The sequence below is a fragment of the Chionomys nivalis genome, chromosome 4 (genome assembly GCF_950005125.1).
Source record: "Chionomys nivalis chromosome 4, mChiNiv1.1, whole genome shotgun sequence".
Lineage (NCBI taxonomy): Eukaryota > Metazoa > Chordata > Mammalia > Rodentia > Cricetidae > Chionomys > Chionomys nivalis.
The window spans coordinates 26,460,090-26,487,742 of record NC_080089.1 but is presented as its reverse complement, the minus strand read 5'-3'; the positions used below and the strand labels follow the sequence as shown (position 1 = coordinate 26,487,742).

General features: G+C 42.9%; 1 protein-coding gene across 1 annotated transcript in view; it reads left to right on the top strand.

Annotated features, from left to right (window-relative positions):
* Positions 1 to 26,759, top strand: part of LOC130872700 (beta-galactosidase-1-like protein 2) — a 35,800-nt gene extending 9,041 nt beyond the window's left edge. The window contains exons 4-19 of the mRNA XM_057766876.1: positions 193 to 288; positions 1,117 to 1,225; positions 4,796 to 4,888; positions 11,873 to 11,954; positions 12,953 to 13,017; positions 13,706 to 13,790; positions 14,588 to 14,725; positions 15,367 to 15,447; positions 16,068 to 16,174; positions 19,325 to 19,471; positions 23,762 to 23,830; positions 24,273 to 24,360; positions 25,102 to 25,189; positions 25,628 to 25,748; positions 26,429 to 26,545; positions 26,655 to 26,759. Coding sequence (XP_057622859.1) covers positions 193 to 288; positions 1,117 to 1,225; positions 4,796 to 4,888; positions 11,873 to 11,954; positions 12,953 to 13,017; positions 13,706 to 13,790; positions 14,588 to 14,725; positions 15,367 to 15,447; positions 16,068 to 16,174; positions 19,325 to 19,471; positions 23,762 to 23,830; positions 24,273 to 24,360; positions 25,102 to 25,189; positions 25,628 to 25,748; positions 26,429 to 26,545; positions 26,655 to 26,759 — 1,591 coding nt within the window. The remainder of the gene's footprint in view (positions 1 to 192; positions 289 to 1,116; positions 1,226 to 4,795; positions 4,889 to 11,872; positions 11,955 to 12,952; positions 13,018 to 13,705; positions 13,791 to 14,587; positions 14,726 to 15,366; positions 15,448 to 16,067; positions 16,175 to 19,324; positions 19,472 to 23,761; positions 23,831 to 24,272; positions 24,361 to 25,101; positions 25,190 to 25,627; positions 25,749 to 26,428; positions 26,546 to 26,654) is intronic.
* Positions 26,760 to 27,653: the final 894 nt, after the last annotated feature.

The following is a 27,653-nucleotide window of genomic DNA, read 5'->3' as shown; positions in this document are numbered from 1 at the left end:
GGAGGGAAGGAAGGAGGGAAAGGAGGAAGGAAGGGAGGAAGGAAGGAAGGAAGGAAGGAAGAAAGGAAAGAAGGAAGGGAGAAAGGAAGAAAGGAAGGAAGGAAGGGAGGAAAGAGGAGGAAGGAAGGAAGAGAGTTGCTGTGTAAAGCTATTACTTTGAGAGAAATGTCACTGTGACTGCTTTCTTCCCAGAGCTTTTGTCACCATGGCTTCAGACGAGGGGCTCTGGGTCATTCTGTGTCCAGGTCCTTACATTGGCAGTGACCTGGACCTTGGAGGCTTACCCAGGTGAGTTGTGGTCTGAAGTTCCCTGGGTGGGAAGCACATTCACAGGGCTTTATTTCTGGATGTATTTAGAAAACTTATACCATTTTGTTTCCTGATGTCAGGTACTTATAGGTACCGTTTTGAATCTGGCTGTTTTCTCTTAGTTAACACTTTCAAAGTTTATGTATGTGGTAGCAGGACCATTTATCTGTGCTGTTTTTCTTTTTCTAGCTGAGTATTTTCCGAGAAGGTCAGGTTCTCCTTCCCTCATACACACAAATCAAGAACTTCCAAACAGTATCATTCTAGAATACAGGCTGATAATTTTTTCCTGAAAAAGGCTAGATAGCAAACCCAGTTGAGATGCAAGGATTGTCACAAATTTGGGGCAATGCTGGGCTGCATAATGATGTAGTGTACTAAGACAGTCAGTGCTACATAGTACGATTGTGATACAAAGTACTAATAGCAAATATTTTAAGTTTTCCAAGCCACATGCAGTCTCTGTAATTAGCCTGAAAACTCAAGGAATATATGTGAACAACTGGGTACAATTGTGTTGACAAAACTATTTAATAAACAGAGAGCAGGTCAGACTTGACTTTTAGGCTATACTTTAGTGAACTCTGTCTTGAATCACAGTTACACATTCCCCTACCCCCTACATCTTTGGGGCTTGGGGATGTTTCTCACAGGCAGAGACTGCTCTTTCTTGGAGCTGGACCACATCCCCACATCTCACCGTCTCTATGGCCTTGCAATAGGGGCCCTGTGTTAGATCTCCTTTGCTGTAGCCTTTCCTGTCACCGGTTCCCATCCTGAGTCTGAATCTCACCATTTCAATCATAGCTGGTTACTCAAGGATCCCAGAATGAAGCTGCGGACAACTTACAAAGGATTCACCAGAGCGATGAATGAGTATTTCGATCATCTGGTTCCCAAGATATCAATGTTCCAGGTAAAATCCAGTCCTCATCTCTGCCGGTAACGGAAGTGATTGCCAGCTTGATTTCCTGGCTAGTTGCTGCTTGCTGCTTGCTGCTTTCTGTGCTGTGAGAAGCAGGGAGCATATGCTGGTTACTGTGTGTGTTTGCAGCCAGGATTTCCAGGTTCTATCTAAGGAAGCTTCTGCCATTAGACTCTAATTGGACATGAAGGCACATGCTGTAATCCCTGCCTTTGACAGTTGAAGTGACAGGATCTGGCCTGAGCTACCTATTGAGACCCTGTCTCGAAGCAGAAACAGGATTTGGATTTAATTACTCTCCTTTGGCCTTCCCACACCAGCTGTTCAACTCTGATCTATCTATCTCTCTATCTCTTTATCTATCTATCTATCTATCTATCTATCTATCTATCTATCTATCTATCTATCTATCTATCGATTGATCTACTGTGTGAGATGGAACTCAGGTCATCAGGTTTTGTGGTAAGTTCTTTTGCTTTAAGAGGCATCTTGCCTTCCCAGTTTGACTTTTTTAATATTTACTTTTACCTTATCTATAATCATACACACACACATACACACACATATACACATACACACATATATAAATGTACCATGTCATGCTTGGTGCATAAGGAAACAGAAAAGAGTGTTGGATCCCTAGAACTGTAATTACAAAGAGTCGTGAGCTACCATGGGTTTCTGGGAATTGAACCCCAGTCCTCCTGAAGAGCATCAGGTGTTCTTAGTTATTGAGACATCTCTCCTGCCTCTCTTTGCCACACGGAGTTTGACTTTGAATTTGAGTCTTAGATCTTTTCCTGATCTAACAATTAGTGTTGTAATGTTTTCTTGCATTATTAGGCAGTGGTAATGGGTTCACAGATCCTGGTCAGCCATGCTCTCCCAAGGAAAATAATGCGTCCTCCTGTGATTTGTGGTTTTCAGCGGTGGTCCTCAGTGTTTAGTGCCTTTTTACCAAACAATATTTTCTTATCTTTTTTTTTTTTTACAAAAGGTTTTATTTATTTTCACATGTCTGAGCCTGGATGAATGTCTGTGCACCACACGTGTGCATTGCCCAAGGAGGCCCCCGGGACTGAGTTGAAGAGAGTTGTTAGCCACAGGGTAGGTGTTGGGAGTTGAACCCAGGTCCCCATGAACAGTAGCCAGTACTCAACCTCTGGTCCATCTCTCCAGCCCCAAAACAATATTTTCAATTTAGGTTGGCTTTAGCTGAGACAGAACTGCACATTAGGCTGAAGAATGTCTATTCCATGTAGAAAATGAGTAGAGAGTGATAAATTTTAATTACTTTGGTCTTAGGATTTCTGTGGCTGTGAAGAGATAACATGAGCACAGCAACTCTTAGAAAGGAAAGTTTAATCAGGGCTGGCTTACAGTTGAGAGGTCTAGCTCATTATCATCATGGCAGGAAGCCTGGCCGCATGAAGGCAGTTGTGGTACTGGAGAGGTAGCTGAGGGCTCTGCATCTTGATCTGCAGGCATCAGGAAGTGACAGTGACACACTGGCCAGGCTTGAGCTTCTGAGACCTCAATGCCCACTCTCCTAGTGACACACCTCTTGCAAAAAGGCCACACCTACTCCATCAAGGCCATACCACCTATTAGTGCCACTCCCTAAGGACCTATGGGGGGCATTTTTATTCAAACCACCACATATCTATTAGATATTAGTTTTTCACTAGGAAATTAGTACTTACTGAAGTTATTTTATCCTCACAGTAATTATTTTAGATTAGTATATATTAAATGGAGGCAATGCCAAAACATGTATTTGTCTAGATGAATGCTTCACATGGTTGAACTTTTGGGAATAGACTATCATTGCTCCAGAAAGATTGTAAAACTCATAAGTGACCAACTACACAAGCCAGTGCACATTTGAGAGATATGCAAGAAGGCTTTTTTCAGAGACATGGTGTCCATAGGCACATGTAGCTACTTAAATTAATGTAAACAAAGTACAATTAGACTTAAGTTTCCAGGGCACACACTTCTCCTTCACTGTACCAATATCTACAAGCAGCTGGTTGCTATTATATGGACAGTATACAAACAGATCCTCGGGATAGGGTAGTAACTCAGTTGGCAGAGTGCCTGCCTCCCACAAAAGCTCTGAGTTCAATCCTCAGCTTCTCATAAACCAGTGTGGTTTTCCAAGTTTGCAGTCCCAGAAGTTAGGGGGTAGAGGAAATAGGGCCAGAAGATTGTCTTCCTGGTCATAAGGAGTTTCAGACCAGTTTTTGGTGCAAGAGACCCTGCCTCAAAAATTAAAACACAAGCTGGGTATGGTGGTGTACATGTTTAATCTCAACACTTAGGGGATAGAGTCAGGCAGATCTCTGTGAGCTTAAGGACAAACCATCTACACAGGGAATTCCAGGCCAGTCAGTGCTCCATCGTGAGAACCTGTTTCCAGAACAGAACTGAACAGAGGACATTTTCATCCCTGCAGCCGTTTGTGCTCAGCCTTCCTATTTTAGGATACTGCAGCCTTGAAACTTCAACCTGGAATCCCTAAGTGAGTTCTACCTCATCCAGGGATGAGTTTTATCCAGGTGATGTTGGGAGGTCTTGGAACAGCCCCTGTAGCCTCATGGGTCAGCACTCCCATACTACTGAGCAATCCTCTCTAGAATGTTTCCATCAAATTTATCACATTCCGGCTCTTCTGCCTCAGGTCATTCTGGGTCCTGACAGCTTCTGGATCTTTCTTCTTTTCTACTCTATTCTTCATCAGAGAGATAAAGAGCCTAAGACGAAAAAGAAGAAGTTGCTTTTGAAAGTCTTTCCATGTTTGTCAGCTAAGAGTATGCACTTTAGAAAATTAAAGAACACTGTTAGTTTTGGTGTCCTTTTTACTTCCCTCCCAAATAACTTAGGGATGAAGTGTTTTCTGCTTGCTCACTATCTTCCTGTTTCAACTCTGGCTGTCTAAAGTATCTCCTCAGTCATTGTGGTCAGGTTTGGGTGTGCAAACACTTCAGTCAAAGAAGTACAGAATCCTGGATGCTCCCACGTCACTAACATTGTCATGGAGTTCAATTCCTTAGAGTGTTTTTCTCCCCCATGTGAGACACCTTCTGGTTAGTTTACATGTTCCTGAAGGAAGTTGGAGGACATATTTTCTAAGTTTGGCTACGAAAGTGAAAAGAACAAGATGGAGTCACTAGAGGGGCTGGTGGTCCATGCAAGTTAATCTTCACGTAGGACCTTAAAGCATCTTAAATGAAGATGATGGTGCCAAAGGCAGTGCCCCCTAAATATGTAGCTCTTGGGTGATGGGGAGGGTGACTCTGGAAGTTTGAGCCCTCACAGTGAACACATTAAAGTATGGGAAATGGTAGTTATTCAGGGGATACTTTTAAAGGAACTATTTTGGAAGCATTGGACTTCTCACATAGAGGCACTGATGGTGAGTGACAGAAATGACCAACACAGAGGTCAGTCTGGAGTTGGGTGTGCTGTTATTACATGTGTGCCTAGGATTCAGAAATTCCAGTCTTATTTAATCCCATCAATATCTCACTCTTCTATTCTTCCCTCCTTGACCCTCAGTATACAAAAGGAGGCCCTATCATTGCTGTGCAAATTGAGAATGAATATGGCTCCTACAATATGGATAAGAAGTATATGGCATATGTCAAAACGGTAAGTGCTCTGCTTCTGTGGTTTGTTATATTGTGGCGCAAACACATCCCGGATGCATGTAGCCTGCCTGGAACTGTGAACTGTGCGGATGGATAGGGTCCAGTTTTATGTTTGATCTTTGGTTATATTCTAGTCACTGGCCTGGCAATAACACGGATGGCTCTGACAGAAGCCAGAGACTCACACTAGGCAGCTTTACCTGCTAGGACTCTCCGCTTCCTTCTGAGTGACGTTTAACATGTGCTTTCCATTCTTTCACTTTCAGATGTAACCATTTCTTAGGATACTAATAAACAGTACATAATATACACAGCCAGATTTGTTGTTGCGCTGGCAGTGGTGAAGGTCAGAGGGTCGGCAGTTCAAGATCACCCTCAGCTACATAATAAGATGGAGGTCAGCCTGTGTGACATGAGACCCTGTCTCAAAACACCACTGTCTGACTTTCCTTTTCTGTGGCTGTGGTAAAATATTCTGACAAAAGCCACTTCCAGGAGAATGAACTTATTTGAACTCAAGGTTCAAGGGCCAGTCCATTCAGTTGGGGAAGTGAAAGCAGCTGGACCCCAAAACTATTATGCCTGTGTTTTGCAACCCCAAATAAATTCGTGAAGCCAGTGTCCAATCTAAATACAAATGAACCTTATTTAGGAAGCTTAAATGTGGACCAAAAACCTCCAGCACAATGATGCTTCAGTGGGTGAGGAGTGAGTGAGGCCTCGAGTCTGGGGAAGTAGAGCTTTTAAAGGGGAAACGCTACAATTAGGGTACATACATGTTTTAGGGTCTTGGGATTGGTTGGAGGTTACAGAGTAAAGTGATTTTTGAGACCATTGGTCTGTGTTTGGGCACGACTGTGAAGGTATCTGCGAGGACAGGATGTCTTCAGAGACATTTGATCTTCGTTAAATGTCTATGGCTTTGCCCCTTAGCTCCTTAATTGGCTATTTTTAGGGTATCCATTTAAATTCTGCTATTGCAGCATATTCCTGGAGCTGAGGTCAGCTCCCCGTCACTATATGGCTTAAGGCGATGAAGCCTCTTCTTTAAAAAGAGTCTGCAAGATCAGATCCTCACCTCCCCCTTTGACTGGTTCCTGAGAATTTCAGTCATGGAACTCTATAGTTTTTCTGGTCTCTTGGAGGAAGGACTGATATTGGGTCCATATTACCATCAGTTGGATGGCCCCAATCTTTCTTTTATAAACTATACCAATTTGTTTAAAATACAAGGCCCAAAAGTGAGTAGCATCACTAGAATAAGGCCAGGACTTCTCTAACTTTGGCCATGGATCCTTTGATTATCCCTGAATGGTCAACATAGAAGCAACATTCTTTACCTAGTGCTGCATATAGTCTCCCTATGTAAGAGAGTTTTCCTTTGACTTAGTTTCTCAACCAGGGATCACAGGATAATATATTCTTTTACTGTAACTGCTTCTGGCTGATTTTGGGAAGTTGTTGTCAGGGGCTAAGAAGGCAAAGAGGGAATTCAGGCAATGGGGTTTATCGGAAGCATCTGGTCCACAGACTGTGTTGAAAATACAGTGAGCATTCACATTGGCTGCACTGGTCCACATCAGTTTTCTGCAAGTCCGGGGCTCACAAGTCATTCAGAACAGGTTGTAGTTAGCAACTGATGCTTGGATGTTTCTGCCAGCCAAGTGGAAACCTGTTGAGACAAGTTCAAACTAGGAACGTAAGTTAAAATTTATGTATTTAAAGGAAAACAATACATTTGAAACTTTCAGGTCCCTATCATATAAAAAGCAGATAAAAGGTATTTGTAAAACAGCAGGAGTAGACTTGTTCCTTTGTGTCCTAGCAAAAACTTCAGATTTGGGTTATAAACATGTACGTTTCCCTTCTGTCCAAAGAGCCAGGTATGGATTAGAAAGTGATGTCTTGGGCCTGATGAAAAACATCTTTAAGTTTATATTTATATGGCAGCCAGATAAATCTAAAATCTTGAGCTTGTGACCCAAACAGTAAGTAGTTGTTGCTCTACCAGCTTATCAGAACTATACCATAGAAGGAGAAAGAAATCTGAAATATTTTTCATATCTTAATCATCTATGCATACTGCTGTAACCTGTATTTATATCTTAAATCATGATGACCTTTTATATCCTCAGACTCTCTATATAAAATGAGATAACATGTTGGGTATAACCTTGTGGAAGGATCTGGTTGTCTGATGCCGCCGAGCTGACAGAGTTATAGTTAGCTTAGCCATCAATACTATCAGAGCTCCCAGGAGGATTAAACAATTATACCCGAGAACAGACCAAGCAGCTTTAGAATCTATTAAAATTTGCAGGAACCAGTCTATATACAGCCATACCCAAGTCTCCATAGCATTGGAGGCGGAAGTACCAGAACAGCAGTTTTCACCAGACCCATAAGGTGAGAGGTTCCCGTGGAAGAGGGACATGGAAAAGACTGGTGCAATCAATTCTCCAGTGTCCTGCTGTTTGCCCACAGTCTGGTCTGGGTTCTGGCAGCAGGTGGTGCATTGAAGCATCCTGTCTAGTGGTCAGCATCATCATAATCCAGATCGAAACATCATAATGTGCCATAATCTTCTCTGGAGACTATTGGTCACTGCCAGGATCTAGGAGTCTCTGTTTGATATAATAAACTTTTTAATTATCATTTTAAATGCCATATTCCTTAGATCTCTGAGGGCTGCCTAGGTTTGTCTGATTAGACAAACTTTGTTTCTAGTTACTTGTTTTAAGCTTGACTTTGAAATCATATACAAGGAACTAAATAGGGCTTATCCCTGTAATTAATTATTTCAGTGCTTTGAGGATGACTGATTATTAACTTGTATTCCCTAACAGTCTACAGTAATTTAGGAGCTTTCTTAAGACTAGGGTTTTACATTATATTCCTGTCAGGTTTCGCTTTTAAATTAATGGTTTTGAATGGAAACTAATAAAAAAAACTAAATTAGCTATTCCAAGGGTAAAAAGAGAACAAGTTTGTATCCAGCTGTTAATGCTGTCACCTGGGAAGGCACGAAAGGTAACAAGGAAAAGGTCTCATGGCAAAATGGAAACAGGAAGGACCCTAGGGGCTAGCATTGCCCTTGACAAATTCTAAGGCACCGTAGTCATATATTAATGGCAGGGTCATCAGTTCCGCTTAGTATATATGACTCAGTTTATCTAAATAGCTTAAGCTTAACAACAAAGTTAGCAAAGACAAGGAGGCTAGACATACATTTTTAAGCCTGATTTGACCTTAAGTAAGGAGAGAGACATTTTCTAAGTCATTGGTTTTTAACTTTTTTTTTTTTTCTTTTTGATGCTTTAACCTTTTAATATAGTTTCCCATGTTGTGGTCACCCCCATTACAAATTTTTTTTCTCATTATTATTTTCAAACATCTGAACTTCAGGTGGTCCTAGGCTACCCTTGTATAACCCCCAAAAGATTGAGACCCATGGACTTAGAAGCTGCTCCAAGCTCTCTGTCAGACAACTTAGATCATTGTCTTGCTGCATCACAAGAAATTAATATCCCAGTTTCTGGTTAATATTTGCTGCTTATGGCTCTGACCCTAATTTTAGCTTTTTATTGTAAGTCCAAATCCCAGCTCCCGTGGTGTAATGGTTAATGCTCTGGACTCTGAATCCAGCGATTGGAGTTCGTACCTCGGCAGGACCTGTTCCTTGAGGAAGAGACTTGGGTCAGTCATCCTCATCAACTCAGACCATGAAACCCAATATAAACAGGCCGCCCACACGTGCTTCAGCATTGCCGGGGGGGGGGGCATGTTTTACTTCACTTTAAGTTCATACATTAATAATATAAAATATTTTATAAGCACAAATGTTCCAGAATCTGCTCCATTTCATTGTATAGTGCTTCTGATGACTATCACCGGGAACTGGCATTTCTAAAACTATTAAGTTTTATCCTTGCAACTGGGCTTTCCTTGGGCCTCTAGCCTTGCCATACATTTGCAAACTTCGGCTGCTCGCTATGATCTGTTCCTCTCTTTCACCTGGGTGTCTCTTAAATTACAAAATTACCTGGCAGAACAAGGTACATTCTTGTGTATAAAAACATTGAGGTGTAACTTTAACATTTAAAATTTTATATATATATATATATATACACACACACACACACACACACACACACACACACACACAAACAACACCTTGTTTTCAGGAAAGGAAATTATCCTATAATATATATATATATATATGGAAATATATATATATATGTATATATATCTTAAATAAATACCCATTGTTGTCTCCTAGGTAGGCCCTCTCCATGTGGTCACCTTAATCAAGATGGTGGAGAAATCATATAACATCTATCTTTCTTAATTTTAGCAAAATGGCAATGAGTCATGTGGTTGACTAAAAATGATGGTAATCCAAAATCCAAAACGAAATCCTGCCTTATGGTTTCTTTAAAATTACCCACACATAGATTACAATTTACCAATTTCCAATGTTACTAGTTAATTTTTTAAACTAGTTTCATTTTAATTTTAACAGATTTTTAACTATATTTAACAAAACAAACCCATAAATTTCAAAGCAGTTGAATGTTTATGTAAACCAAGTCCAAATTTTGGCTGTTCTGCTTGGTTTTCTTCTCCTTGTCACAGTGTCAGACTGACAGAGTGGCACAGAGGAAACTTTTAACTAAGTATGCCTGGGTCTAGTGAAGGAAGACCACAATCCAGCTCTAGAGCCAGCTTTTAAAAAAAGAACAGCATTAAACAGTTTCAACATTACCTTTATCAAAAAAAAAAAATCTGAATTCTTACTAATCCAAATCCAGTGTCGAGAGCTCAGAGATAAGTTCTGGGTCATGCCTATAAATTTGGCCACAGCAGTGTTGACTGGCTGCTGTTGGTACAAAGACAGCAAAATATCCCAACCATTCCTGTCTCTGTGCCATGCTTGCAAAAAAACTTACAAGTACATCAGAAACATAATCAAAACAAGCATCAAGAAATGAGACAATGGGGTTGTTCTATCAGGAACTCACCAAGGCCAGCTGGCCTGGGACTGAAAAAGCATGGGATAAAACCGGACTTGCTGAACATAATGGACAATGAGGACTACTGAGAACTCAAGAACAATGGCACTGGGTTTTGATCCTACTGCACGTACTGGCTTTGTGGGAGCCTAGGCAGTTTGGATGCTCACCTTACTAGACCTGGATGGAGGTGGGTGGTCCTTGGACTTCCCACAGGGCAGGGAACCCGGATTACTCTTAGAGATGATGAGGGAGGGGAACTTGTTGGGGGAGGGGGAAGGAAATGGGAGGTGGTGGCAGGGAGAAGGCAGAAATCTTTAATAAATAAATAAAAAAAGTGATAAAAAAATAAAATGTCAAAAAAAAAAAGAAATAGATATAACCTATTAACAAGAAAACCAGAATATTTTTTAAGCATCATTAACTTAATATGGTCAAAATTTTAGTTTATTTTGTTTTCTTTTTAAATTTAGTATTTGCAGGTGTGAGATACCATAGCAAGCATAGTTTATATCCTCTGGACTTTTACAACTCCCTACATGCCCTTAGTCCATTGCTCCAACCTCTCAAACATCTCCACACTAGACAAACTTCTCTTTCCCTTTCCCTCTTCTCATCACTTCAGTTTCTTGCCTTCTCTCCTGCCCCTCAGTCAACGTAAAAACCTCCATCAGAAGATTTCCTGTGGTTTCCCTCAGTAGCTTAGCACCCAGGGGTGGTAACTCTCTGCTGTCAATCACAGAGAGCAGCAGCTCCATCCGTCCTTCAAATGCAGGACTCTCAGCTGCTCAGTTCTTGCCCCAAGTGTCCCCCATGGCCATGGCTCCTCTTGTACTGATCTTGCACACTGAATATTACCACCATTCCGTTTTCTGTTTTCTCGGATCAGCAGCTGACTCTTCCTTACTGGGACCTCAGGTCCTTACATTTTATCTCTGTCTAGGTTCTCCAACTAAATCTATAGGAAACACTTTGTCCAACTGTGTAGATGTGATTAAAAAAAAAAAAACGGTCAATGGGAATAAATGCAGCCCATTTTCTACAGAAGAAGAATCCGTTTCTGTCTGTGTGACAAGCCTACTGTGTTTGTCGATATGGTCACCCACCAACAAGCCACATTATTCACTGGAGTGGGCTGAAACAATGAAACTTCAACAGACCTATGGGAATCAGAGTACAGTGTCATAGGGTGACAAGTGATGCCCTGGTTCCTCTCACTTGAGTGACTTTTCTGCCTTTTTTAGTTTTTGAAATTGCCTTATAGAAACCAACCATTTTCTGATACCTACAAAAGACTCAGGGGTGAATTCTATTAATTCTTTGGCTTTCAAGATATCGTACTCCAAAAGACCCAAAAGGGCACACATTTGACTTGTCCTAGAACCTGCAGCCACCACCTCAGTATTTTGTCCCTCCATTACATAAGTCCCTTCATCTCTTCTCTGTCTTGATTGAGAATATCCCTGAAGTGTTTGTAGTCAAACTAGGAATATTTAAGGTTCACGCAGGTGAAAGGGCCACCATGGGTTGAGTAATCACAATTTATGTGCTCTTACCACTGACTGAAGAAACTACTGATGGAAGTGTATCCTGTGGATTTGGCTCATGACGTATGGTGATTTGGTGACAGCATGGACAGAAGCATTCAGTCTCTGCTCTGTGGCTTGGAGCAACCCCTGGAGGTCCTTTGGGGAAAGCACTGCATTGGGTAATACAACTGCTCCTCTGCCTCTTCTGTGAGGTTTGGAATTTGACTCCTGTTGAGGAGTGTGACAGAGGCAGGACTCACATTTTTGTTTTACCTTTTTAACATAAAAGTGGTTGCATGGGGAATGAAGCCTTCCTCTCCATGTCTCAACTGAACAGTGGTATTTCCATGACCATAGTTCTTTCGTTTTTTTCCACCCCTAGGAAGAAGAAAATTCATGGGCCCAGGGCAACCCATTTATTTCTCTTACTGACTTTCTCCCCAGGCTTTGGTGTCAAGAGGGATCAGTGAGCTGCTCATGACTGCAGACGATGGCCTGAATCTGAGAAAGGGCCACTTGAAAAACGGTATGGTATTGGTTGCACTTATTTCTACACTGGCCAAGTTGAAAAAGCACAGGTCTTTCTATGGTTCATCCTCCTTCCATTTCCTGGTGGTAAGAACTTGTGGTCAAAACTGAGTTAGGACGTAGGGCCCAACCTTGGTGCACAGCAGCTGCTGGGATCAGAGCGTTACTCCTCCCTTTCAAATGTTGAGTGGCCTAGCACAGGGAACAGCTGAGGCACAAGTAAGTTGTCTCCAGCTCTGACAAGTGTCCCTGAGTGAACCACACAGAATGGAGGGGTTTCAGAGCAGTGGTACTGCCATGGCCATTCTCAGAACAAAGGAGTCCAGAGAATAAAAGCAGGGTTGGGAGTCGGGTGGGAGGGAGTTATTGTCAGGGTAGAGCACTTGCTTAGCATGTGTACGTGGGATCAACATGCAAAGAGGAAAGAATGGATGCATAGGGACCAAGACTATGAAAAGCAATAAAGCAATTCTTGAATTCTTCTCTCTAAGTGATTTTTGTCAACTCCATCCTCTTCTAATGCTCTCAACTCTAGTCTTTTTGTTGTTGTTGTTGCTTTTGTTTTGTTTTGTTTTGTGGCCTTTTCTGTTGTACTTCAAAGGTTAGAATGGTGCTCTGATCTAGAAGTCAAGCATGACGGAGATCCTGGATTAGATTCCCACAACCAAAAACGTCAAATTTTAGAGTCTCAATTGCTTCATTTGCTTTTCATGTATTAATTTGTGTCATGTGGCATATTTTAACCACTTTTTAACATTCAAGACCATCACTATAATTTCTAAGCGAAGGGCATTGTTTAAATCCATTCATTTGTGATTCTGTGGCTATAAGTGTGACATCTTATCTTTATTACTAGCTCTGGATACAGCGGTATTGAAGTGGGAATTTGAGAGGCAGATGTCCAAGAAATGTGGTCCGGATTCTGCAGCGTGGTTCTGGGAGAGTCTGCACTGTGTGGTCACGGCAGGATCTCACGTGTGTTCTTTCCACCCACAGTGCTGGCCACTGTCCACATGAAGAATATAAAGAAAGAAACATATGAAGAACTCCAATCCATTCAAGTAAAGGCCTTTCAGACATGACAGCCACTTTGCTTCTTGCCCTACCCAGGACTTCTTGGATCACTTATTGAGAGAAACCTTAGTATTAACTAGTTTAGTTAAAAATCTAAGTCCACGGTGTCCTTAACTATCTATTTCAAGTGGTTTTAGGTTCAAATTGTATACATCCAGAACACTTGGTCCACAGGCCAGTGTCTGAGTGCTGTATTTGTTCACTCTGGTTTTGAGGACATTGCTTTCTGCCATAGTTGAAAACCCAGTACTTGTCATGATCCCTTCACGGATGCAGCCCCCTGTAATTGAACATTGAGAGCCTTCCTCTGTGTCTGCTGTCTCTTACCAGACCTCTACTAGGGTCACCCAGGAGAATAAAAAGATTCTATTTTTAGAAATTTCTGAATTCTAGTTTTAGGATGTCTTGAAAGCATAATATTAAAATAGCAGTTGATACCCTTCCCATCCCCAAAGCATGGAAAAAATGAAGTCAGTGAAGTCATACGAAGAGACGATGTGGCTGTGAAGATCACGTGGGAATGGGAGAGTAGGACTCTGCGCTCCTGGGGGCGGCAGGCTGCTTTCAGTTAAAGTGCTGAAGCCCTGGGCGTCACAGCTCCTTTGCAGGTTGTTCGGTGCTGCAGAATTGGGGAAGAGCTTCCTAAATGGATGTGGTTTTTTTTTTATCCTTCAGGGCAGAAGCCCCATACTGATGATGGTGTACACGGCAGACTCTCCCGACACATGGGGAACTCCCCGCCAGTTTGGAGATCCCCAGAGTGAGCCCTCCTTATGACTTTACAGGGGCACTGGTCTGGTTCTTTGTTTTCTTTCTTTTTTCTTGTCGGTTAATATACTTGAAGTTTAGGGACAAGGTTCTCAGATGTTGTATCACTTAACATCAACTTAGCTAAGTAGATACCATCTAGACATCTGCTCACATGGAGTGGCCATAGGCTGAGCACCTATGTGGTCATTGGAAGAGGAAGTTAAGTTTCTGTAGTTTTTATTTTATATACATCTCACTATGCTATAAAAGTAATGAGAATGAGTTCTTCTGGGAGGGGGAAATACGATGAAGATGTGCTGGGAATAGATGCAGGAAGTGGTATAGTCCCTACTGGGCTGATTTTGACTCATCACTCTCTTACTCTCCATGGAGAACGGATGATGGCCATTGAAGTGGCGTTGAAGGTAAATGTGACTGGTACCATCATTTCAGACTTGTCACTAAGAAGTTAGTTAGTGCTTTAGAAACAGTACCCTAGACATAGGTATGACCGTAAAAAGTTATGAGCAATACTTTATATACGACAAAGTTCATGCTTGTATGCTAGAAAGAAAGATTCTCTCAAATATGAATCCTATAAAAAAAGTAATAAGTGATTTTGGATCATGAAAACAAACACTGTCATCTACTCTAATCAGGCCTGGCTCATCTAATATGATTTTCTGCACACAGGCTCTAGCAGATCTTGAGGATTTTAGGTCTAGGTAGTTTGAACATCCACTACAAACTGAATTCTTCCATCCTAATCCCACCCCTGCTTCCCCCTTTCTTCCCACCTTTCTGCAGTGCTGATGAAGGATGTGCGGGAGATGTTCATCCTTGGGTTCTCCTTCAACTTCTACATGTTCCATGGCGGCAGCAACTTCGGTTTAATAGGTGGAGCTAGCTCTTCCAATGGTTATCTACCTATAGTAACCAGCTACGGCAAGTACTTGGTTCCCAGAATTATCTCTAATCTGGGCTGCTTCTTTGTTTAGCTGAAACATGGCAGGTTAGGCCCCTAAGGGAAATCTCTTCCTTTGTCTTGAGTTTCTGTGTGCTGGAGACTGAACATTTAGTATTTGTTTGTGACCACACTAGATCTTGGGGTCTTGGCTTTTTGTAACATTGTGAGCAGTCAGAAGAGTAGCTTAGTCCCGCCTATCTGTTGTGTAGAACCTTGCTTCACCTGTTGTTTTGGATTCCCTAAGAGTACCAGAATATCCGCAAATGTATCTTTCTTAGCCTCTATCTTAATTGGGTTTCTGTTGTTGTGAGGAGACACCATGACCAGTAACTCTTATAAAGATAAACATTTAACCGGGTGGCGGCTCACAGGCCCACAGATTGGAGCAGATTGCCTCTGGGGTAACACCTCCATACCCATCATAGCTTAGCAGATGCCTTTTAGTTTGGACTAACATATATACATAAATTCACTTATATACCCAGAGTTTTCCTCTGGGGAGTTGCTGAATTATGGATCTTTTTGCTCTGAGCTAAGGGATTTTTTTTCTCTTCTTAAGGAAAGAAGCTAATCCTAAGGTTTTCTTGGGGAAAATGACACATTTCTCTTTGTTCTTTAGATTACTGTGCACTGTTGTCAGAGGGTGGCGGGTACACGCCTGAATATCGTGTGTTTCAAGAGCTTTTTCACTCAGTTACAGGTACCCAGCAGCAGCTTCAGTCTGAATGGTAACTTAGATTTCTCCAGTGGGATCTGCTCTGTGTGGAGGGGTGGCAGATGTGTGAAGACCTTTTGGGGAGAGACCCAGTTTGATCCAGTTTATCATCAGCACTGGAAATCTACAAGAAACAGGGTCTGCTCTCTTGTTCTCAGCATGAGACCACTTTGCTTGATCTTAGCTGTGCCCACCATCCTCTAAAACTTCCAAAAGCTAGAGGTTCCAGGTCCCCTCCCTCTGAGCTATTCAACAAGTATGTCTGGGCTGAGGTGGGGAAGAAAGGGTAGAGCCTGAGAGCAAGTGTATTTGTAACTGGTGTTTAGGAGATTCTAATGAACAGTTAATTTGAGATTTTTTAAGTCTACCAGTTTGGTCAACATACTCCTTTTTTCTAATACAATAAGGGTCCTTCTTTGGATGTTTAAGGATACCAGAGGACCCTCACTCCTTAGTACATGCCTTACTTCCTCCTGGAATTAGGATATAAGAGAGCGAGACTGGGTCCTTCATTTGTGAAGGCTGTGGGACAGCAGGGTACCTGATGTGTCTAAATGGTGTTGGAGTCGGTCCTACGATGGCTAGCCATGTGCTTTTCCTTGCAGATGTTTCCATGGTCATTCAACCAACACCTATACGGATGACTGCATACAAGTCATTGACACTCTTATATTTTCTCACCCTGTGGGAAGTCCTGCCCTATCTGGACCAGGTGAATGTTTCTTGGATAATGACACACGGCATCACTTTAGGGAAAAAAAAGATAGGAGATAAAGGGTTAATTCAAAGTTAAGGAAGTATGACCAAGGAACCAAAGTGATTTTTAAAAGTGTTAGTTCCTTTCAAGTTTTGCCATTCAGAATAGGAAACACATCGTAAGAACTCAGATTAGATGTTTATAACTGAAGAAATGCTTTAAACTTGTGTAATGCTGGAATGCCCTTTCATGACCCAGCTGTGAACGTTCTCTCTCCCTCTCTTCTTCCTTCCTTCCATTCTTCCTGTCTTCCTTTTTTCTCCCCCCCTCTCTTTCTAATGATTCATTTGATGTGTGAGTGGTTTGCCTGCATGTTTGTAAGTGGACCACACATGTGTCTGTAGAGGCCAGAAAGAGCCTCGGATCCCCTGGACCTGTAGTTAGAGACTATTGTGACTACATGGGTGCTGGGAACTGAATCCAAGTCGTTTGCAAGAGCAGTGCCGTGCTCTCACCACTCAGCCCTCTCTTCAGCCTTATCCCCTGCTTTATTAAGGTGTTAGAATGAACTCAACCTAGGGCAATGACTTTTAATCTTTTGTTTTCATAGAGGGAGGTTTACTCTAAACTCTAAGTTTAATGTATAAAACATAAACTAGGTTAGTCAGGGTGTTAGTTCTGGGCGCTGAACTTTTATCCCTTCTCTATGATGCTGTCACTTCTAACTAGGGTTCCAGGGAGCACAGATTGAAAACTGCTCTAAGGAAACACTGCATGCTCATCCCTATAAAACTCACCAAATGTCAATATCTTGGAACGGTATTATCAGGATGCTAGTCTAGACAGCTTCCAGTCTAATGAGTAGGAAGAATGAATGAAGAACCGATGGGAGGGATATTGGTCATAGGTGGAGGAACTGAGCTTCATCATCAGGGCTATGGTCCTGTGCTGGGCAGTCCCAGGATTCCATGGACTTCCAGTCAGTGTGGCATTGTGGCTGAAAGACTGAACGGGAGTAAATGACATGGCAGCAGGGTGATGTGGGAGGCAGAAAAACTGAGGCACTCTGGGATCCACTTTCAAAGACAGGGAGGACTGCGTGTTTGGAGAACTGTGGTTAGGATTGCACAACAATGTTTCGTGTGGACAATGTCACAACAGAAGCCAGGCATCACAGAAGGGGCTGAGTACAGACTTGGGACAGCATGTATGGTTTATGTGGTGTTGGGAACCAGGCTGGGTACACTGTATCAGCTAAGCCCCATATTTTCTATTTTCTTTTTTACTTATTTATGTTTTTGAAATAGGGTCATGCTAGGTAGACCAGGCTGACCCTCTGCCTCCTTTGTGACAGGATGACATTTATGTGCATCAGCATGCCACTGGTTTTCTTTTGTGTGTTAGTTCCTCCATAGGTAGCACTGTGGTGCTTTTTGTGCATCCTCTCCCCAGGGCGGTGCAGGTGGTTTCACTGCTCGTCGGTGTGGTTAGGTGCTGCGAGAGCACTTGCTCATTTTCAACGTTCTTCATCTGATCCCTAACCAGCGGCTTTAGGCAACAATTGATCTTATTGCATTGAAATTAACCACGCTGCCAATATTTGCCATACATCAATAGAGAGTCTGTTGCTAAAATTTTCCTTTAAAATCTCTTGATTTAGGGAATTATAACCATCACTGCTTTTATTGTGATTATGTTACTGTAGTGATGATATCTTTTTTAAAAAAAAATGTCCCCTCTTTTTAGATGAATGTTGAATTTTGGTGGCAACTGACGTAAGCTTTAAAATAATCCTGTAGGGTTAGTGGGATGGCTCGGTGGTTAAGAGCACTCGTTACCCTTCCATAGGACCTAATGAACTACAATATCTGTTACTCCAGTTCCAGGGGAACCAACACCCTCTTCAAGGCTTCATGGGAACTTCATACGCATAGTGCACAGACACACAGGCAGGCAAACCCCATACATGTAAAATAATAACAAAATTATTTTTATAAAGGGTAGAGAGGAAAGACAGAGGTACAGGTGAAATGAGATCAGCCATGGTGATAAAGTAAGCCAACATTTCATTAAACGCCTTAGAAATGCTTTAATTCTATAATTCCTTGCTAATAACTTCAGTTATAGGCAACTTCTTTCATCAGCCTTTTATCTGTAAGTATGGTTTGTACAGAAAACAGGCAAGTTCAAGTATTTTATTTAATCAGAAAAATGAATTAATGTGACTTCCAAAGGTGCAGTGGGATGTTTTGCTGCTGGGGTTCTTTTTATGGTTATAAATGTGCACAGTTTGGCATGTCTGTATGCCACCATAGTCTCTTTGGTGCTCACAGTGGCCCATTGTAGTCGATCAGGACCCTTCTTGGCTTCTGTGTCTTCTTGACAGGACACCCAGAGCTGTTAGCATCTTTGTTGTTTGTTCTCCTGGAGGATCTAGGCTGTGAGCTTCCCAAGACATGGACTCATCTGTTTCTCCAAGGGGATCAGAGGGCTTTCATTGTTGTTGTTGTGTATTGTATTGTGTATAAGTGTGTACACGTGTTCCTGCATGTGTCTGTTTGCACATATGTGAAAATGCATGTGGAGGTCCAAAGTTGATGTCATGTGCTTTTCCTGATCATTCTGTACTTTTTCATTTTTATTATTCATATTTTGTTGTTTGTTTTTTCGAGACAGAGTTTTTTGTGTAGCTCTGGCTGTCCTGGAACTAGCTCTGTAGACCAACAAGGCTGGCTTAAATTTGCTTATTTGCTTATTTATTTTTTATATTGAGGCAGAATCTCTTCACCGAACTTGCAACTTATAAGTTCTGGCTAGTCCTTCTAGTGACTTGCCACAGAAATCCCCTGTTTCTGTTCCCCATCCACTGGGATTACAGGCATAAGGCACAATGCCTGTGCTTCTCTTGGTTTCAACTCTTCATCTAAATTATAAGAATAACTCCCTGGCTAGCATGCATGGTGAAATGTGAGATTGGCTGAGAAATCAACAAAGATAATCTATATGTTATATGTAAGATTGATTATCATGGTGTATTCCTTCTCAGTACTCCTTTTTGCAAAGCTGTTGGGGTCATTCCTCTGGAGAAGTGGGTTATGGGTGGCAACTTGTGAGATTCTTGTCTCTAGCCTGAACCTTTGTTTGTCGCTTCTGTCTTTGCCTTAGCCAGCCAAGTCTGTCAAGCCACTCTCCATGGAGCAGCTGCCTGTGAACCAAGGGGACGGCCAGTCCTTTGGGTACACGCTTTATGAGACCACGATTGGCAATGGAGGCCTCCTCACAACAAGGGGTCATATTCAAGACCGAGGGCAGGTAGGGAATCTGTGCTTCCTAGTGGCACTTTCCTGTAAATATCACCCTGTGGTACTGAGGTGAATGTCTAATTGGTGGTCAACTCATTTGTCCTTCAGAAAATTATCTCTGTTGCTTGTCATCTGTCCTTCAGTGAAGTCTTCTAGACATAGACATGCTTAGGTATATACTTTTATAGGAGACGATAGTGTTCTTAAGTCCCGGAGGTACTTTTGTAGTCCCTATTCTTGCCATGTATTAACCCCTAATATTTATGAGACGTTGGCGCTTGTCATTTAAGACTTAAAGCACCAAGCTGTGATGTGTTCCAAGTAAAAAATCCTCAGGAATCATGAAAGCCTTTCAAAGCAGATGCAGCTGGAAAGGAACAGTGCAGTTGCTGAAGTTCCATCCCACTCCAAGCTAAGAGCTGGTCTTTGTATTCTGACAGTTCCCTGCTCTTCATCTTTTCCACATCACCTTTTCCCGAGGCTTCAGGTTGGGTATTCCTAGTCCACAGTCAGAAATGCTCAGTGAAAGTGTGATGGGCAAACAATTCCAGGTGGGACTGAGAAGATGATTCAGAGGGAATAGTGTTCACTGCAAAATATGAAGACCCGGGCTCAGACTCCCAGCACCTATTTAGAAAGTCAGGCATGGTTCCACTTGTCTATGAGACCAGCTCAGGAAAGTGGAGACAGGAAGATCCTAGGAGCTCAATGGTCAGGCAGTCAACCTAGCTGAAACATGAGCTCCAAGTTCAGTAAGGAGACCCTCCCTGTCTTAAAATACCGTAGGAGTGATTGGTGATACCCAGTGTTAACTGCTTTCCTCCGCAGGCACATGCATGGGCGTGTGGACCCACCATACATGAATATGCACACACACACACACACACACACACATGCACACACACACAAACACACACACATTTCAGAGTTTTTTTAATTTTTAAAAATAGATTATTTCATCAATTCTTTGAAAATTTTATACAATGTATTTGAAAGCTTTACCCCCCACACCTCCCACTAACTCCTCCCAGGTCCACCTCTTCCTCCTTCCAACTTTGTGTCTTCTTCCTCTTTTTCCTCCCCATTCTCTTCACCCCCTTCTTGTCTGTGTCCTTCTCCTTTTCACCTTTCTCCTCCTCCTTTTTCTATTTAATAACTCACAAAGTCTAACTGGGCTGCTTGTGAGTATGGGACTATGGTCGATCTACTGGAATCACACCCTTAAAGAAAAGAGACTCTCCTTTTCCCAGAAGCTGTCAACTGTCAATAGCCCCTCATTTACCATTGGGGATTCTGAGCTTCTCCCATCCCCATGTTAGAATATGGACAGGTTGGGTCTTCTTTGGGTCTTACGTAGCCAACCACAGCTACTGTGAGTTCACGGGCAGCAGTCCTGGCGTGTGCAGAAGACAATGTGTTGATCTGGTCCCCTGACATCCGGCCCTTACAATCTTATCCTCCACTTTCTCAAGGAGATCCCTGAGATTTGGGTGGGGAGTGATAGAGATCCCACTTGTGGCTGTGCAGTCCTCAAGTACTTGTTCTCTGCACTTTGGTCAGGAAGTTTCTGCTTAACCACTGCCCATGAAGAAACTGCAGGAAGAAACTTCTCTGATGAGGACCGGAAGCTACTGTAGTCTATGAGTAGTGTGATGGGTTAGAATCTGTGTCCATTTAGGAGAATAATAGTTCTCCTCTGGGACCCGTGAGCTCCTCGACCATAGCTTATTGAGATGTACGAGACCACGTATATGTTTTCTCCTAGAGCAGGACTTAAATCCCATCAGAAGGTAATCGTTTATCCCCATAACATTCATGCCATTATTTTACCTTTTGTGTTTTTTGACACATGATCATTATTGTAGCTCATAGCGATCAAAGATGGGTCAGTCTGTTTGATAACACTTTCCCCCAGAAGCCCACATAAAAATTTCTGGTACTATGAATATCTCTCTCTTTCTTTAATCTATCTATCTATCTATCTATCTATCTATCTATCTATCTATCTATCTACATACACACACACATACACACACACATATGTATGTGTGTGTTATTAAGACAGGGTGTCTCTGTGTAATGGTGCGAGCTGTCCTGAAGTTAGCTCCATAGAGTGGTTTGAACTCAGAGATCTGCTTTCCTCTGTCTACTGAGTGCTAGGATTGAAGGCATAGTCCACCACTGATGGACCATGAATATGTTTAACTTCTGAAGTCTGTGAAAATATAAAGCCTGAAAACCTCCCAAATCTGAAATGTTTATGCCTCAAGCATTTTGGATAAATAGTACTCAACCTATACTTCTGGTTTTTGTTTGTTTGTTTCTCACATTGAGCTTAAACTATGTAGTCCAGGCTGGCCCGAAATTGTTAGAGATCCATCTGACTCTGATTGCCACGCATGGAGATTAGATTTGACCGTATTCTGCTTTCAGAGTCTATACTTCTATATGCCATCAGACTTCTCCTTACACTTTCATCTTTCTATCTTTATGACTCCAGCCTTCTCCCTCTCCCCTTCACCTTCTTTCTTTTTTCATTCCTTCTCTCTCTCTCTTTCTTCCTTCCTGCCTTTCATTCCTTCTTTTCCTTTTTTTTTTTTTGATGCAGAGACACCTTTCTTATAAGTCACTAGACATTTATCCATACTTACTATATGTTCCATTGGCTTTTTCCAGGGTGCATTCACTGCTTTCCTAAGTCAGCCCTGTGCTCATTTGTGGCGGGCAGCTTCCCACATATAATCTCTGTCCAGAAGTTCCTTTGTCACCGTGTCTTTGTTCCATATTTTCTCCTGGCCCCTGTGAGGTGCATCAGTTCTTGGCCATTGCTTTCTTACGTAGGCCTCTGCTACGTGAAGAAGTTGGTGTCTTCCCTGAAAATACAAAGTGGGTCTTCCCGTTTCAGACCCTTCCATCACTTTCTACCTTCCTCTCCTACTTGCCATCCCTCAGAGTGCCACGAGTCTTCTGATTAGGACAAATCTTCTGTCTTACACATCTCTGCTTGCTGCCCCCCTCCAGCTAACTCCATGAGCCAGCCTTCTCCATGTCTGCAAAGCAGACCAGCTATGGCCTGATCTTCTCCTCATGCCCTCCACTCAAGTCTGCTCATAGCACTGTGACTGCTCTTGTGATCATTTCTTTGTGCTCTTCAAACAAGGCACCATGAGTTTAAGGAAGACTTTTCAATAGTAGCCTTTTGATAAATGATTATCAAATAAGTAACTTCTGTAATTAGACTCGGGTAATCTTAAATTCAGAAAACTTGTGTTTTCTGACTTTATTGTTACAGTTTACTAGCCAAATTGCATTTGAAAAAACTGATTTAGATTAATTAATCTAAGAAGTATATTATTCTTATGTTGTCTTGCCTGACTAAGGTTCTCTGGTGGTTTATCTGGTGTTTAATCACTATAGTAGTTATACTAGTTTGTTTTTCTGCTATTGCCATAATCACCATGACCCACAACAACAATGGGAAGGAAAGGCTTATTTGTCTTGGAGGTTACAGTCCATCATCATGGGAAGCCTTTCCAGGACCTAAGGCAAGACCCAGGAGACTAGAGCTGGCTTGCTGCCTGTACCTCACCCAGCCTGCTTTCTTACACAACCCAGAACCACTGGCTCTAGGTGGCACCACCCACACTGGCCGAGCTCTCCCACACAAATCATTCATTAATAAGATTGCCCACAGGCTTGCTGACAGGCCAGTCTATCTGAGACTTTTCTCAATTGTTGTTCCTGCTTCTGAGGTGAGAGTAGTTGGTCAAGTAGACAAAAAATTACCAGCAGAGTAGGTAATAGAGAAAATGGCTCCATGCAGGGCACCCCTAAAATCAGTTAGGATGTGACAGCTGGCACTCCACACACAAATTGAGAGTATCTTGCAAAGTTGAGGCCCTGGAAGGGTGGAACCCATGGGGGTAAGGAAGACAAACACAGATCAGTCTCTGTCTCTCGGTTCTATCGCCTCCCTTGCTAACATTTCCTTGATAATGTTTATCCATTCCTACATCCCTTCTCCTCTAGTTTCCTACAGGTCTTTTAAACATCTCCCCCTCCTTGCCTACACTTGATCCAGGTTCCAGTTTTCATTGAGAGCTCTGGCCCAGGCTGCACTTTCTGCATCTTCTCTCACCACTACTTAAACTATCACCTGTTCTTAGTGACCCTGTGAGTCTATGCAGCTCTGGGAGACATGGAATTCATTCTGCCTCTTGCTTTGTTTATGGCATTTTCAGGACTGCATTCCTTCCTTTCTTTATGAGGCACTAACATTCATCTCTTCCTTCTTTTCCAGGTGTTTTTGGATAACAAATTCATAGGAGTCCTGGATCGTTTCAAGAGCGAGCTGCTTCTTGTGAAAAATGTATATAACACAGTTCACGGATGAGACATTCCAGTTCCAGCTAGGCCTGGGCCCAAGAGTTAGTGAGGGCTTATTATAGATCATTCTCACTCCTCTGCCTGTGGTCTGCTCCATGCAGAGGAACCCAGCAATCCCAGGGAGGGTTGTATATATCTTAGAGGTCTTGGTGAATGTTCTTTGAGAGAACACCACACTCCCCTCACTTGAATATTCATTGTCTAGGGCAGGATGGCTTGGTCACCATCCAAGAGAGTCCTTGTATAAATGTTCAGGCGACTTTTACAGGGGAGGAAGAGGAAAAGCAATGGTACAGGGGCTTGCCTGTCCCATAGCTGGAGGCCTACAAGGTTCCGTGGCCTGTGATCTGTCAGTCACCAACTCATGGCCTGTCCCAGCTCCAGGGAGGGGCCAAGTGAGGTTTACTCTGGTCTCTCTTGAATAGCCCTCCAAGAAAACCCAGATCCTGAGGATCCTGGTGGAGAACCTAGGCCGACTCTCTTCTGGGTTGGATATCAACAAAGAGAGAAAAGGTGGGTCCTAGAAGAAGACGGCTAAGGTAGTGGAGCATCAGAAGCTATTGCTCCTCCGCAGGACAATGGAAGTTGGGAACAGGTTTGTGTTTGTAAAAGAGCATATGGTTTTGGTTGCAAGATACTTCTGTACAGAAACTGTGATATTTTTGTGTTCTTTAGTTGCCAAGCTAGAGACGTAACACTGCCACCCACTTGGTGAGAGTTTTGAAAGTGGTGCCAGCAGAAGAAAGCTATGGTGATGTGGCAGGTTAGGGCCCCTCTCTATGGATACCAGGGCTTGTGTTTATCCTTCTGCTTGGGTCCAGTCCTCCTGAGCAGAGTCACACCACACACGATTTTTCCCATAAGTGCTTTGAGTAACCTGGAGTATCAAGCTAGCCAGAAGTCCTGTGCTGATCAGATCTGCAGTTCTTGTGGTGATTTTGTGCTGTTAATGTGGACGTGGACTGTGAAGCCCTTTCTAGGAGTGTACACTTAAGAGGATAATATCTGTGTAGGGCTTGGGCTTAGGTAACATAATGGTAGAATATTTGCCTAGCATGCCTGAAGCCTATTGAGTCCGGGTGGTTTAATCCTCAGCACCACCAAGAGAAAGGGGAAATCTATAGGGTTTATAGAAACCTTCAAGCCAGATGAGGCCAAGAGAGCAACTTCCTTCAGGGAGAACCCTGACTGCAGCCTGTGCATATCTCTGCCCTGCTCAACTCCTTCACACCCACCTCCATTCCTGTTCCACAGGTCTAACTGGAGACATCTATCTGGACAAGACTCCTCTGAGACAATTTAGAATCTACAGCCTGGAAATGAAAACCATGTTCATATATAGGTAGGAGTCTAACTTCTGCTGATGAAAAGTGGCCAGGGTGGAGTTATAGGTCAGGGATAGAGCATTTTACCAAGCAATGTGTGGCCCTGAGTCCAGTCACTGAACTGTAGATGAACAAAATAAAATAAAACATACCTCAAATTGGTGAATGTGGAGAGCTGGAGGGATGCTCAGAGGTCTGCAGATGAAGCCTTTGATTTCCAGAAAGAAAAATCAAACCTGTTGCAGAGTACTAATGAAATGATGCCAAGCTTCATAGATGCCTTGCAGAAGAGAAGCGATTGTCCCTTTGTCTGCTGGATAATTCCTACTCTATCATGAATGCCCAGGACATAGCAGTTACCACAGTTGGAGTGGGATGCCAGGCTTCATAGAAGAGGTCACAGGTGGCACGTTAGAGCAAACGTATAACATCTCCCTGGCTCTTGATCCCCGTAGAAGACTTCCAAAGTTCCCTGACTCCTGGAAAGTAGTCACAAGTCATGTTCAGGGCCCTGCCTTTTTCCTCAGCCACTTGAGAGCTGGAGATCCTCCCCAGGACACCTTCATAAACGTAAAGGTTGGTGCCACTTCTCTCCTGCTATTGTGCCCAGCCCCGGCACAAAAGAACCTCAGAAACGCTCCCCAGTACATGAACCTTGTTGTGTGACAGGGAACCAAGGTCCCCCTAGTCACAGCAAGTCATAGCCATTCAAAAGGTGAAGTCTTTGAGGACCCTTAGGCTAGGACAAGGACAGTGAAGAGACGCAGCAGAGGCCTGAGCAGAGACTGCCAGTGAGACTGGCTGGTGCAAGCTCTGTAGCAGGGATTGAGTGAGTGACCCAGTAGCTCTCACGAGTAATCCCAGATGTAGAGACCCCCACCACTAACACGAGCTCACCATCCAAGACATGCCGTCCAGGGCATGTTGGCAACCATTCCTGCTATTCTACAGTTTGATCTATGTTTTTAAAGCCTGATGTGTTTTGGTGATAATTAGATTGTAAGACATCCCTTCTGATGGCTTGGGCCAGTACTGGGGAGATGGGATGGAAATTAGAATCTTCCTAGAGGCTGGTGCTGAGCCACCTCCAAGGCAGGGCAGTGGCACAAGCTTGTATGTTGCACACCCTCCCACTTATGACTCCGCTTGTCTATCTTGGCCCATGTTAAGGTTTAGTGTGCCATTGGGATAGAGGTCTATTTGTTTTCTATCTTTGCATCTTGTGGTTAGAATCTGAAACTCCCTATCTTGTTCAGGGCTGGAGAAAGGGTGTCATATTCATCAACGGGCAAACCCTAGGACGATACTGGAATATCGGTCCCCAGGAAACCCTCTATGTCCCTGCTGCCTGGCTCCATCCTGGAATTAATGAGGTGATTTTTCTCAATGTCCCCTGCTTCCTAGTCCCCTTTCTTTGAACGCTGTTCTGCTTCAGAAGGAAGGCTGGAATCCTCTGGCTGATTTGCTTACTTCTTTGTGCAGATCGTGATGTTTGAGGAGTTGAATGGTGGTCTAAAGATCCGCTTCTCAAGAGAGGCTAAACTCGGTATGACACTCTATGTCATTTCAGCACCTGCTCCTCTTTAGCACAGTCCCACTTACCCCTCCCATTTTAAGATGACTTAACCTGCTAGTTCCTCCATCAGCCTCATCCTGACTCTCTCAGTCTCTCTTTCTGACGGTACCTCCATGTTGCCAGGATTCCAGTTTCATTTTGATGCCATCTTAGCCCTTTTCACTTCTGTCCCTATGGCTCCTTCCCTGGCTGCCATGTTAGATATCTCCCTGGTACCCTTTCTAGTGCTCTTTAACCAGTTTTCAAGGAAAGGAATGCATGGAGCAATTACATTTCAACCATGTTGCAGCGTTTCTATAAGGCAGTTGTCTCTTGGGTACCCAGGTTCCCTTGAACACTTTTTGTAGCAAGAGAGAGATATCCATGTGTCCTCTGACACCCACCCTCCCCCAGGGCTAGCAATCAAGCTTGAGACTTTGTGTATGCCATGCAAATGTTTTCCTAAGGACTCCAGGTCCAGCTCGAGACAGCGTTATGTAGAATCACTTGTCTTACTTTAGTGGATTCTTTACTCCTCCTGAGCAAGCTTTCTTGTCCTCACAGGTCAAAGTTCTACCCTCTTATGATGGGCGTGTGGCACACAGTAGACTAATGAGATTTTCTTTTTCAGGATTTTGAATCTCAACTATTGTGAAATAATCCAGAGGACAGAGAGCTGAACCCCATCCACCGTGGTGGTGGGCGTATCCCATGAGTCCTGACATATAGGACTCTCTGCATCCACCCTGGCTTCTCTTTCTACCCTATTCTGGGCTCAGTTCTACCATTCGTCTCCTCCTTTGACAGCAAACCTAACTTTTCACTTGTTAGCTCATTTGTGCTGATGTTTACACAAAATGGTCTTTCCCTGTCCACTTTCTTTGTCTTATTTCTTTATAAATTTTCTTGAACCAGCAAATAAAATT